Source organism: Eubalaena glacialis, chromosome 11 (genome assembly GCF_028564815.1).
Source record: "Eubalaena glacialis isolate mEubGla1 chromosome 11, mEubGla1.1.hap2.+ XY, whole genome shotgun sequence".
Taxonomy (NCBI): Eukaryota; Metazoa; Chordata; class Mammalia; order Artiodactyla; family Balaenidae; genus Eubalaena; species Eubalaena glacialis.
The window spans coordinates 6,002,034-6,013,911 of NC_083726.1; the positions used below are offsets into that span (position 1 = coordinate 6,002,034).

Consider the following 11,878-nt stretch of genomic DNA (forward strand, 5'->3'; position numbering starts at 1 on the left):
CCAGGGGAGGGTGGTTGAGGGGATGCCAACCGGGCACATGAGCCCCCACCTCCAAGCTTCGTGCACGGTGAGCACGCATTCATTCCTCGGGCCTTCAGTCAACACGTGTTTATCGCACGCCTACTATGTGCAGAGAATGAACACAGGTCCCTGCACTTGTGGAGTTTACAATCTTGGGGGGGATGGGCAAGAGCAGTGAACATGTAAGGGAAGTGTTTAGTGAGTAAAAGATGGTGCGTGGAGCAGAATGAAGGGGGGTCAGGTGCAGCCCGAAGGCGTCCACGCCTCAGTCCCTGGAACCTGTAATGTGTACCTTACATGGCGAGGGGGCATCAAGGTTGCAGAGGGAGTTAAAGTCGCTAATCGGCTGACTGCAAGACAAGATTGTCCCGGAGTGTCCGGGGGCCCGAGGTAATCCCACCGACCGGTCGCTGGGGACACAGAGGCAGAAGGGTCACACTGGAGAGATGCCGTCTGGGGGAGACCCACCCGGCGTTGCAGCTTTGAAGGTGAGGGACGGGGCCACGGGTCAAGGAATGTGGAGGCCTCCAGAAGCCAGAAAGGGCCGGCTATATATTTGTTTCCAAAACTGTTTTTGTTAAAATGGTAACATTACCGTTTTTATTTTGTTTTTCATTTTATTTCTGAAAAAATGCTGCCTGTGAAATTGTGCACCTGAGTCGTATCTGTGAGTTTCTCTTATTACTTCCATGTGGAATCTCAGGTTACAAGACAGTTTTCTATCTTGCTAGACCCCCGCGAGCACGACCCCGCCGCTGCAGAACTGCAAGCCCATCGAGAACAAGCTGCGGAAGAAGATCCAGGGCTGCTGGCGCGAGTTCCTGCGAGAGTGCCAGGAGAGGGACGCCAACAAGCAGGGCGACATCCCCGCCACCGAGTTCCAGGGTGCGTCCCGTTCCCTTTCCCCCCGGGGATGCAGGGTCGCCTCCCAGCACAAGTCCACTCCTCATGGTGGCGGCAGGGGAGTGACACAACAGGGGCCCAGCGGGGAGCACCTCAATAAACCCCAGTAGTGGGGACGAGGACTCCTAACGCCTCAGCCCCTACCAGGCAGGTCCGCACCTTCTTGATCAAGTCAGCGCATGAAACCGCAGGCTGGGTTGTGGTCTCTGGGCAGGTTGTAAATGGTGACAGACTTGGAGAGCTGAGGGAGGTGGGACATGGGCGGGGCGCAGGGAACAGCTGGGGACCCAGCTCTGCCCTGTTGATTCGATTTTCGCCGTGTATCACTTGGGTAGTCTTCAAATAAGACCAGTTAGATGTACACTCCCACTAATTGTTGCATACTGTTTACGCAGCCTTTCACATTACAGGAAAACCTGACCAGGTCACTCCTCTGCTTAAAAGCCCCCTCAGCCCACCCACCCCCCCGTCTTCTTTAATATGTGGACCCCTTTTAAAGGAAAGCGTTTTTCCTGAGAACCTCCTATATCAACATAAACTACTTTTATGGTGTAAACTCTTTAAGTGAACAGCTCCTACCCCCCCCAAAAAAAACACTTATGAGTTAAATGTAAAAATTTGAAATCAGTTATAATTAAACGATGTGACATTGATTTGATGTGACATGTTTCGCTGAAACGAAATCACCAATGTGGGTTTTAATGCACATTTGCGTCCCACTTGTTTTTAGTTAATTCTTTTGATTTTGAGCATGATGAACCCTAACTTGCGATTCTTCATCATCATCACCATCATCACTGTTTTTCTTTTTAACCGTGAACTCCCGTAAGCGCCCCATTCACGGCTCTGACAGTGCATCCAAACTTCAGTGCTCTGAAAAAAAAAAAAACGCTGATTAATTTTCACAAGTCATTCTGTATTTTCTGTACATGTTGGATGGCCTTCTGCAAGTTGGAACCTCTAAGGCATCTAGTGGCCATTCCTTTGGGTCCCCCCGCCCATGTCCTGGGTGCACCATGTCCTCCTACTGCTTTCCTCTGTGCAAAGGCAAAGAAACCTGTTTGCACAAGCGCAGCAGCATCTTCTGGGCTGCGCTGGTTTGAAGACATCATGTCTATAAATTCCACGTCCACTGGTTTTCCTCACTAACCTCAACAGTTAATGTAGCACAGTGTTCCACTCCCAGAAACTTTGTTGCCTTCGTGATGTCCAATGGAAGTCTCAGCTTATTCAGCTGAAACTAAAATCCTTATCCTACCTCTCTTCCAATTATGAGTTGTGACTCCAAAAGAAGCTTCGGCTGGATGCCTAGTAAAAGACTGAGCACAAGTATTAGTGCAAAGTAAGGGGGTGTTGACATCCTGACATTGCCACCTCAGGGCAGCCAGGAGGACTCCCCAGTGTGGCATCAACGTGACCCTAGTCAGAAAGCCAGACGCAAACCCTCAAATCGCATGGCGGTTGTCTCTTCCGGGAGGTCCATGTATTCCAGAATACACATTTTAGATCATCATTAAAATGAAAACTCAAAATGCATAAATTGGTGTAGCCTGGAAGACCCTTGAGAGCATATCTCGGAAGCACAGTTGGAAAAAGCTTGCTCGGGGGCCAAGCCTGAATCCCTGGCCCCCAGTCAGGCCCCTGCTGGACTCAACCCCAGCACGTGGAACCTTCCCTTCTCCCCTCCTGCCCGGCTCTGCCCCGACTCCCGTCTGCTGGGACCATCCCTCTGCCTTCTCCCCACCTGCGTTCGTAAGCCCCACGGTGCCGTGTCCGTACTGCTGTGACCACAGCGACGGTGACTGTACAAAGCCGGGCCGGCAGGCAAAGCCAGGACCGAGGGGGCCCAGCAGGACGCGGGTCCCCTCCCTCCTTACCGCACTTGCCTCGTCACATGCCTGTGTGTTTCCATATCTGTCCAGCCACAGGGCGTCTCAGCCGGTGATGAGTGAGTGAATGAAGGCGTGATCAAACAAATGAGTGAACCGACCGCCACCAACTGAACTGACATGTTTGCCTTTAGTGCTCGTGGAGAAATTCAACCTGGATGTAAACAGAGATGAGTGCCGGCAGCTCATCGTCAAGTACGACTTAAAGAACAACGGGAGGTTTGGTTATTGCAACTTCATTCAGAGCTGCGTCCTCCTGTTAAAAGCAAAGGAAACCTCGCTGATGCAGAGAATGAAAATCCAGAACGCGAATAAAATGGTACGTGAATCGTCCAGAGGAAAGGGGTGGTGCTGGGGCAGAACGGGCTTCTTTCATTTTTCTCAGTTCCCCCTAAATCCCATTGTCTCACTTCGTACAAACGGTGGCCCCATAAGGGCCTGGAGACCCCAGACTGGGAACCAGCAGCTTGGATCCCAGGTTCTCAAACTGGCTGGGTGGCACATGCCCACGGGCACCTCTGTGTGGCGAGCGTCGGGAAGAGTGTCAGCGGCTCACACAGCCACCAGGAGCGGGGGGTCTCGGTCAGTTCACTGGAGAGGCAAGTGGGGTGGGACCACAGCAAAGGGAAGCCCCTGTAACTTACACATAACCGCCTGTTCACTCATCAGCTGTCTGAGATGGGCTGACCTTGCTCCTGGTATGGGCGGCCAGTCGGAGACCCTTTCTCTTTCTTGCATAAACTACACCCGCGATGCATTGTCTACAGTTCTCTTCTTGTTTCTTTGAAGAGGAATGAGACCCTAAAGATGCTTAAATGTCAACTGGAGGGCCTGTGCCCTAGATTTTTACCTTTTTTCTTAATCATTTGTAATTTTATGATTCTCACCCACACCCACTTCAACCACGCTGTTCACGGACTCACCTTTCTCGAGTCTTTCCAAAGCATGAAGTAGAAAAAGTCTTTTTCACACTCATATTCCATCATCTATAACACTGAATTCAGTTACATTGAATTAAACAAGTACAACTGGCCTTGTCGACTTGGGAGCAAACACAGCTGATGCCAGCTGCCTTAGGACTCAGCTGCGGGGACCAGAGGTGTGGGGCAGACCTGACAGCACAGTGGCGGCTTAAGACTGCTGGCGGCTTAGCCCAGCAAACAGTGGATTCCATAGCAGAAGCTTTCCATGCAGCCGAATTTGTCATTTTGTGCTAAATCGGGCCCCATCTTAGCATAGTTTCTAGTTTAGCCAAGCAAGAGGTAGCATCAAAGGCTTAGGCCAAGTTAAGGAAGTAAAACTTAACCTTAAGACAATTCTTTCTCTAGCTCAGCTTTTCTGTGAGTGGAGAAAACACTGTCCTTGGTGGGTCATCAGGGGACACAGGAGCATAGCTGGAGAACTGTGGAGACCGCACAGCCTTCCAGGCCCCCGCCAGCTCTGGCCCTCCTCCACCTCTCCCGGCCTCAGCTCCCCCTTCTGTAAATGAGGGGAGGCATGCTGAGCCCCTGGGCAGATGTCCCAGCTCACCTCTGTGTGCTGCTGTCTTGCCCCCCAGCTCCGGTCTTTCACCCAGACGTGACCACAGCCTCCGCTCTGTGGCTTAGGCTAGTCCTGTCTTCCATCCTGGGCATGACTGACAGGTGGCGAGACTCCCCGCGAGCCTTTCCCAGGAGAGAGTGTGGCCAGGGCCTGCCCCTGCCCCTGCCTGGCCCCTGTGCCAGCCCCCATCCCCTCTGCAGGCTGTCCAGGCCCCACCATGCCAACTGTCTGCCGGCAGAGTAGCTAAAAGGGCCATTGCCTTTTCTAGTGCTTTGGGGGCTTTCTACAACTTTGACAGCAGAGACACCCTCTGTGGAAGTGAGCTGGGGCTTTGCTTTTGGGGGCTCTTCTAGAGGCGGAGGACTTCTGGATGGGTTGGTGTACAGGGCTGGGATGGGAAACCCTTTCTCAAGCCAGGCTTGGGTGTGGGAAGGGCAAGTGCGCATACAATCCCTTCTCTTCCGTGCAGGCCGACCAGGTGATCGGATAAATTGGCAGCTAACGAAGCTATAGGGTATCTGGTTTCTATCATAGGTGCTAAATGATATAAAAATTGAAAGCAATTTAACTTTGTGCTAATTTGTTCCATATAGTGCCATGTTAAAAATGAAACTTTCCCAACATGTGTCACACATTACCGCCTACATTCCACCTCTGTGATATTCAGACATGCTTTGGGGCTGAAACGTGCTAAAATATCTTGTTTTCAATCTAATAAATAGCACCTAAATGAAATAATCATAGTGTAGTGTACTGTCTAATTACTAGATATAATTACAACCTTGTGATTTTTTTAAAAACTCTGTTCATTATAAGAACGTACTAGAAGACCCCAGCTGAATCTCTTTTTTTCCCTCAAACTATTTTGAAATTGGCCGGTTATCTGCCTGGCTCGCCCCTCAAGTACGTGGGGAGGGGCTCCCTGGGAGGCGGCCTGGCCGGTGTTGGCGTCTAGCGGAGCCTCCCTGAGCCTCCCTGAGCCTCCATTTCCCAATCCAGGAAATGGGGATGAGGAGACCTACCTTCCTCCCAGGGTGGGGGAGGAGGGGAAGGAGGTGTCAAGGAGATGCTGTGATCAGCCCACACGTAGACTGGTGGTAATGCAAGGATGGGCAGCAGGGATGGGGAGCTTGCCGACTCCATTCTAGTTGGGCGCGTGGGGTGGGGAGTGAGCAGGGGGCCGAGACGTGAACAAGGCCCAGGAGAGGAGCTTGCAGCCCTCCTCCCTCCCCTTCGGTCCATGGCCTGTCCGCTCTATCCTTCCCATCCAAAAGCTCCTTTCTTACCTCCTCTTGGTTTTTGGTTCCTTTCCCAGAAAGAAGGCGGTGCTGAGACGTCTTCCTTTTACTCCGCTCTGCTGCGGATTCAACCCGAAATTGTGCGCTGCTGGAGGCCGATGCGGCGCACGCTCAAGGCCTACGACGAGGGAAGGACGGGGCTTTTGAGCGTGGCTGATTTCAGGAAGGTGAGCACAGGTCTTGTGCGGCTGTGACCTCTGACCAGGAAGCAGTTGCCAAATGCCAGTGGCCAGAAAACCTCCAGAAAGGATCCGCCAACCCCCAGCGGAAGGCCCAGGTGTGGGCAGCTGTCCCAGACCTCACTTCCTCGGTTCCCCCAGGTTATCAAGGGCCGAGTGCACTTGTCCCTGCGCAGCAGACCCCAGGCTCTCCTCCCTGAAGGTTTCTAGAAGCCTGCAGGGACGTCCCGGTGCCAACACCTGCGTGCAGCTGCCCTTGGGGCACCACGACACCTGCTGCGGTTCCTCGGAGCCCTGGCTGCACTCCACCCCACGCCAGGCCAGGCCTCCTCCCCAGCCACCCCTCCAGGTCTTTATACGGGGAGCCAGCAGGGTCATAGAGCAGAATGACAGCATCGGGGGACCGAGGCAGGGTCCCAGGTGTCCGACTCAGGGCCCACAGACCCCAGCCCTGCCTCACAGGAGCCCCGGGGTCAGCCCTCCCCTCTCCCGCAGCTGCCCTCACATGGAGGGGCTGCCCACCGCGCACCACACGGTTTGGTAAGCAGCTCTCCCGACAGAGCCTGAACCCCGGTGCCTTTCCTGCCCTGCGAGGAAGTCCAGCATCCACGGAGGAAGGTGGTCTGGAGGGAGCGCCTCGCCCACCGCAGCTGCCCCTCTGGAGCAGAACCTTTGCTTGACTTTACCCTGCAGAAGCTTGGGTTCTTGGGCTTCTCCCAGAGGAAAGAAACGGGCCACCCTTAAGGGTGACTTAAAACTCCCACATTCAGAATAACGTAGAACTCCTTGGATTGGCAGTTTCTTGACCCTCCCTCTCCTCTTCTCTCTGCATCCCCACCCCGGCCACTGAGGTTCAGAAAATCATTGAGGTCTAGAACATTAGATTAAAAATCAAATATTACAGCCAAGAAGAAAACTCAGTCAAGACATCAAAGAGAGAAGGGGTTATGACCTCAAAATGCACTTACAAAAAAATGTATTCCTTAGATTTATCTGTGCTTCAACAACTAAAAAAAAGTTTTTTAAGTAAAAAAGCTTTTCTTAAATAATAATGCAGGAAGATGAACCGCAGTTGGAGGGCCTGGCGGGGCTGCATTCTCAACGGCCTCGTGCAAGGCACTGGAGGGCGAGGGGCCCCCTAGAGCCCCAGTGCTGCGCACGGTGGGCGGGGGCCAGGCCTGTCGCTGGGCGGGGCCCTCCGTGCCCCGCAGTGGCAGCCAGCTCACAGCGTTTGTCTTTACTCTGGGGGCAAGTAAAATTCTCAGCCAGAGAAGGGAAGGAAGTGGGTGAGCTTCTGTTAGTCTCCTCCTCTTCAGGTAACTTCCCAGGAATTCGAGGTGGGTGACAGCAGGGAGAGGGAAATAGAAACGGAGACGTTGCCCTCAGCAGAGCCAGAGCCAGAGCCAGAGACCAGATGGGTGCTGGGACCCTCTGGACACCCAGGCTCAGTTGCCTTTTCTGCTCTCAGCCCATCAGCCCCATAGCCAGGCCAGCTGACCTCAGCCCCATAGTCCCGGGCCAGTCCTGCCGGCCCCAGAGGAACGTCGGGCTCTTCTAGCACCACTTTCTAGCCCACTCTGAGAAACAAATTATAACACAAAACATAGATAGGAAATGTATAACCTAATCTTTATATTTATTTAATAGGGTATCTATCTATTAAAATTTGTCTCAGTTGCACATAACAGAGGTGAAAAAAAAAATAACAACACCTTAAACATGGTAGAAGTTTATTTCTGTCTCACATAAAAGAATCCCAGAGGTAGGAAGTCCAGAGCTGGCGTGGTGGCCGGACAGTCATCGGGGACATCTGTATTTTTTTCTGCCATCCTCAACACCTGACTTCCTGCCTCAAGGTCGCCTCATGGTCCAAGATGGCTGCTAAAGCCCCAGCATCACTTTCACATTCCAGGCAGCAGAAAAGAGAGAAAGAGGGCATGCCCTTCTTCTTTAGAGACTTCCCAGAAGTCCCGCGTAACATTCTCACTTAGTTTTAACTGGCCAGAACATACCTAGCTATAAGAGAAGCTAAGAAATGTCGCCTTTTTTAGGTGGACTCCCAGCAACCTGGAAGAAAATCAGGGTTCTGATAACGGAAGGGGAAAGGGCAATCGGTATTGGTTGGGCAGTAGCAGGCTCTGCCACGGGCTGTATTACTGTTGGGTCATAACTACTCCCTGCACCCTACACCTGTGGGCCTGCCCTCCTCCCCGGGTGGGCCGCACCCCGAGGCCCCACCCTAGCTAAGGCCCTGTGGCCAGGTCTCCCCTCCAGTCCCCTCCTCTCCGTCCATCCTCCTCGTCCTCCACGTTGACCAGCCTCACTACCCTTTGGGGAGGCGATTCTGGGAGGGCTGGGTAGGGGTAGGGAACCCCAGTGGCTCCCATCTGAAGGGAAGTCCAGGGGTCTTCCTGTCCCACACCCATGTTGCTGGACGGGGCTGCCCTGTTGCGGGGGGGCGCAGAGAAGAGGGGTGGGGAGAAGGGAAGCAGGAGAGAGAGCTGCTGGGGGCGGCTCTGGAGGTGGGCGGTCCAGGCTCGGGGCGGGAGGAGAGATGGGCGCATGCCTCCTTGAGTGGCTCCGAGACCAGCGGGGGCTCCCCGTCTCTCCTGCAGGTCCTGAGGCAGTACAGCGTCAACCTCTCCGAGGAGGAGTTCTTCCACATCCTGGAGTATTATGACAAGACGCTGTCTTCAAAAATCTCCTACAACGACTTCCTCCGGGCCTTCCTTCAGTAGGGGGACAGCTCTGTGAGCCCAGCGCGGACAGACAGGGACTGCAGGGCCTGTCCCCCAGACTAGTGAAATCTATCATCGGGGTGTCTCACGAACTTCCAGAGTGTCCGCAAAACAAAGCCTACACCCACGCCCGGCCTGCGTCTTTCCGAGGTCATCCCGGGCCCAGCGCGGGGCTCTAGCATCAGCAGCGGCCTTCCAGAGGGCCTCGGGGCTGCCCCGCTGAGCCTCGGGACCCTTGTCAGTTTGAGCAAATTAAAATGTTAGTCTTTGCAAGAATGATGCTTGAGACTTTAAAAGAACCACCAACAATAAACTTCAAAACTCAGAATTTCTGAAGGTTTTATTCATAAGAGCTTGCTGGGTGCTTCAGGGACGCCACAGCACTTCCTCGACCTGGGTCACATCTGTGCCCCTGCTGGGCTTGTCCACAGGGCCACCTCTCTGCCCCTGGGGACACAGGCACCAGCCTGATGTCACGGAGGAGCGGCCGACATCTAAGTCAGGCCCCATGTATTCTCTGGGGGCTCAGCCTTTCCGGGGCCCGGCCGAGCTGACAGCTGATTGGAGCCACCCACCAGCGCCCATTTCGGGAGGGACTCTGGCTTGGTCACGACAGGGTGTGACAAGCTAAGAGAAGTTTTAAATCGCCGCAGTCCTTTCCACCCATCATGAAGAAGATGGAAGGGAGACAGTTTGCTGCCTTCTGGAAGGTTCTGGAAGGAACAGGAGAGGCAAGCAAGAGAGCTGCCCCTGAGCTGTGTGACCCCAGGCTGTCAGGGAGGGGTGGGGACAAGGAGCCTCCACTGTCACCCCGAGTAAACACACGAGCAACACACGGCCAGCAGACCTCACTTGCCTCAGAGGGAGGCCCGGCCAGTGCCCACCGCGGCCCCAGCCACCAGAGGGCGGGTTCCCCAGGGCCTGGGCAGCGGCCTTGGCTTCTCCTCCCCTTTCCTGTGGCCATCACTGCCATGACCACGCCTTCTCCTTTCCCTGCTCCCACCGGACACAGACACGGCTGCTGACCAGGGAAGGAGTCAAATGTTCAAACAGAGGCTACAGGAGCTCTTAGGAAGCCAGACCAGAGCTAACCTCCTGCGAGCCCTGCTGGCTGCACAGCCACTCCAGCAGGCCGGGTGGGTCTCCGTTCCCAGTGGAGAGATGGAGACCCTGAGGCCCAGGTGGAGGAGGGAAGGACGCCCTCTGGGATGCGTGAGGAGTGAGGAGGCGACTCCTTTCTTCCTGCCCCTCAGCCAGGCACCCCCCAGCCTGGCACGGGGGCACCGGGGCACCGGGGACCAGGCTGAGGAGGTCTGGCTGGGCCAGGACTGCGGAGGCCCCCAGATCCCAGAGAACCTGGGGGCCCTGGGGGAGGCTCAGAGGACGAAGATGCCCACTGCAGGGGAAGGGGGAGGGGTTGCCCTGAGGGCAGCCTGAGTTCAGGGAGGAGGGAGGGAAGGGCCGTGGTCCCTGCTGGCCCCAAGTCGGTGCCGTGGAACAGGAACGCCCTTGGCCCCAGCAGCTCTTCTTCATAAGGGGCGGGGGTGGGAGGATGCCCTGCCCTTGTGCCCCTGCCCCAGCATTCGGGGCCCCGCCTGTATGCCCAGCCCCCACCCCGTGTGCCGGGCTTCAACCTTCTTGAGATGCCGCCCACACTCTGCACCTGCTCCTCAGGGAATGCTAACTTGTCCTTCAAAACTCAGTGCAGAGCTGCCTCTTACAGGAAGCCTTCCTGACTTCCCCAGGCTGAGCTGCGCATTTCGTCTGATGCTGTTCAGCAGCCTGTGGGTCTGTCGTTGAGGGACTTAGGGGGCCTCCAGGTCAAGAAGGGGCTCAAGAGGCAAGTGGCTCATCCTGACACAGAAGCAGGACTCAGTGAGGTCACAACTGGCCACCAGCCCTCCTGAAACATTCTCAGAGTAGTTTTGGTGTCAGTGACATGGGGTTCTAGTTCCATCTCTACCATGACACTCAGCCAAGTCATTTCACCCCTCTGAGTCTCACTTTCCACATCTGTAAAATGGGCAATCACAGCCCCCTCTCAGAGGACATTGTGAGGACCACATGTGGAAAGAGTTTGGCTCTGCAGTGGAGTTTTCTCTCGGAGTTAGCAGAGCTTCCGAGCTGAGGGTTGCAGGCGAGTGGGCTGTTAGCCACCCTCTCCCTTAACCCCAGAAGAGGTGGGGCAGCTGCTTTCCCAATGCCTGGCCCTTTCAAGTTTGAGTCAACAGAGCAGGGCTGGACTGAGCGTCAGGGTGTCCAGTTGCCCCCTGCTCATCCCCTGGCCCCTGTGCAACTTCCCTCTCTGGCTGAGCCTCCATTTCTGCATCTGCAAAATGAAGATAACCCCGCTTCCCTTGGGCTCGTCCACCAGTCGGTCTGTGCCCAGCCCCACGAGTCAAACCCAAACCTGCCTCCTAGAACCCCCAACAAGGTAGGTCAGAGACAATCAAAAGAGAGGAGGTCAGGGCTGGTGGGGGGAGCCCTGGGTATGGGAACCCTAAGAGCCCTGGCCCTATGCCTAGAGCTGGACTTCAGGACAGAATTTCAGCAAGGGGTTGAGGGAGGGTTTCAGCCGGGGGCCCTCAGAGTCAACGCTGGGAGGCCAAAAGGGCTGGGCCATTTCCCAAAGGCAGTACCGTGCTCCCAGCCGGGACCACCCGTCCCCTCCCTCTTCTCTTTCCTGGGCCCTTGTATCCCGATCAGGTGTCTTCAGGTGGGCAGCCTTCCCAGAACCAGGCCCAGCTGGGAGCAACAGCCCTTCTGGATCCTACTGTGTTGAAAGAACTGAGGGCCCATTTTTCCACCCCAGTAGAACTCATATTAAAGCAAATGGCCCCATTTGTCTCCCCATCATGTATCCATGTCCCTTGCTTTTGACCTTGAAGTTCCTGTTGCTAAATAATGTCTATTTCCCCAGTCCTTGAAGCCACACTCAGCCACGTGACTTGTTTTGGCCAATGAGCTATTAGTAAGCATGACACAACAGAGGTTTGAGAAGCACCTGTGGTTTTGGGCTTTGAGATGCAGAGGGCTGGAAAGAGCATCACTCCCACCTGTATGAGGAGAAAAGCTGGACAAAACGCAAGTTAACAACTTTCCTTAAACCCACCTGAGAACGGAGCTCAGTGCAAACAATTCACTAAAGTCTAGAGATAGGTGCCTGCAGGGAGAAACAAGACCCAAGCATTTGCTTGCCTGGGCTAGACATCACAGAATACCATATAAGCTAGTAAGAGGCTTCAGCTGGACATTTTTAACAGATTGCTCAAAACCAAATGTGGGCTAGCCTGAGAATGTGAAGGCTC

At 54.7% G+C, this 11,878-nt stretch overlaps 1 protein-coding gene across 1 annotated transcript in view; it reads left to right on the forward strand.

Annotated features, from left to right (window-relative positions):
• The window catches only part of EFCAB6 (EF-hand calcium binding domain 6), a 136,176-nt gene extending 127,312 nt beyond the window's left edge, over positions 1-8,864 (forward strand). Inside the window, exons 16-19 of the mRNA XM_061204424.1 lie at positions 753-906; positions 2,948-3,132; positions 5,671-5,820; positions 8,448-8,864. Coding sequence (XP_061060407.1) covers positions 753-906; positions 2,948-3,132; positions 5,671-5,820; positions 8,448-8,570 — 612 coding nt within the window. The 3' untranslated portion in view covers positions 8,571-8,864. The remainder of the gene's footprint in view (positions 1-752; positions 907-2,947; positions 3,133-5,670; positions 5,821-8,447) is intronic.
• The last annotated feature ends 3,014 nt before the right edge of the window (positions 8,865-11,878 follow it).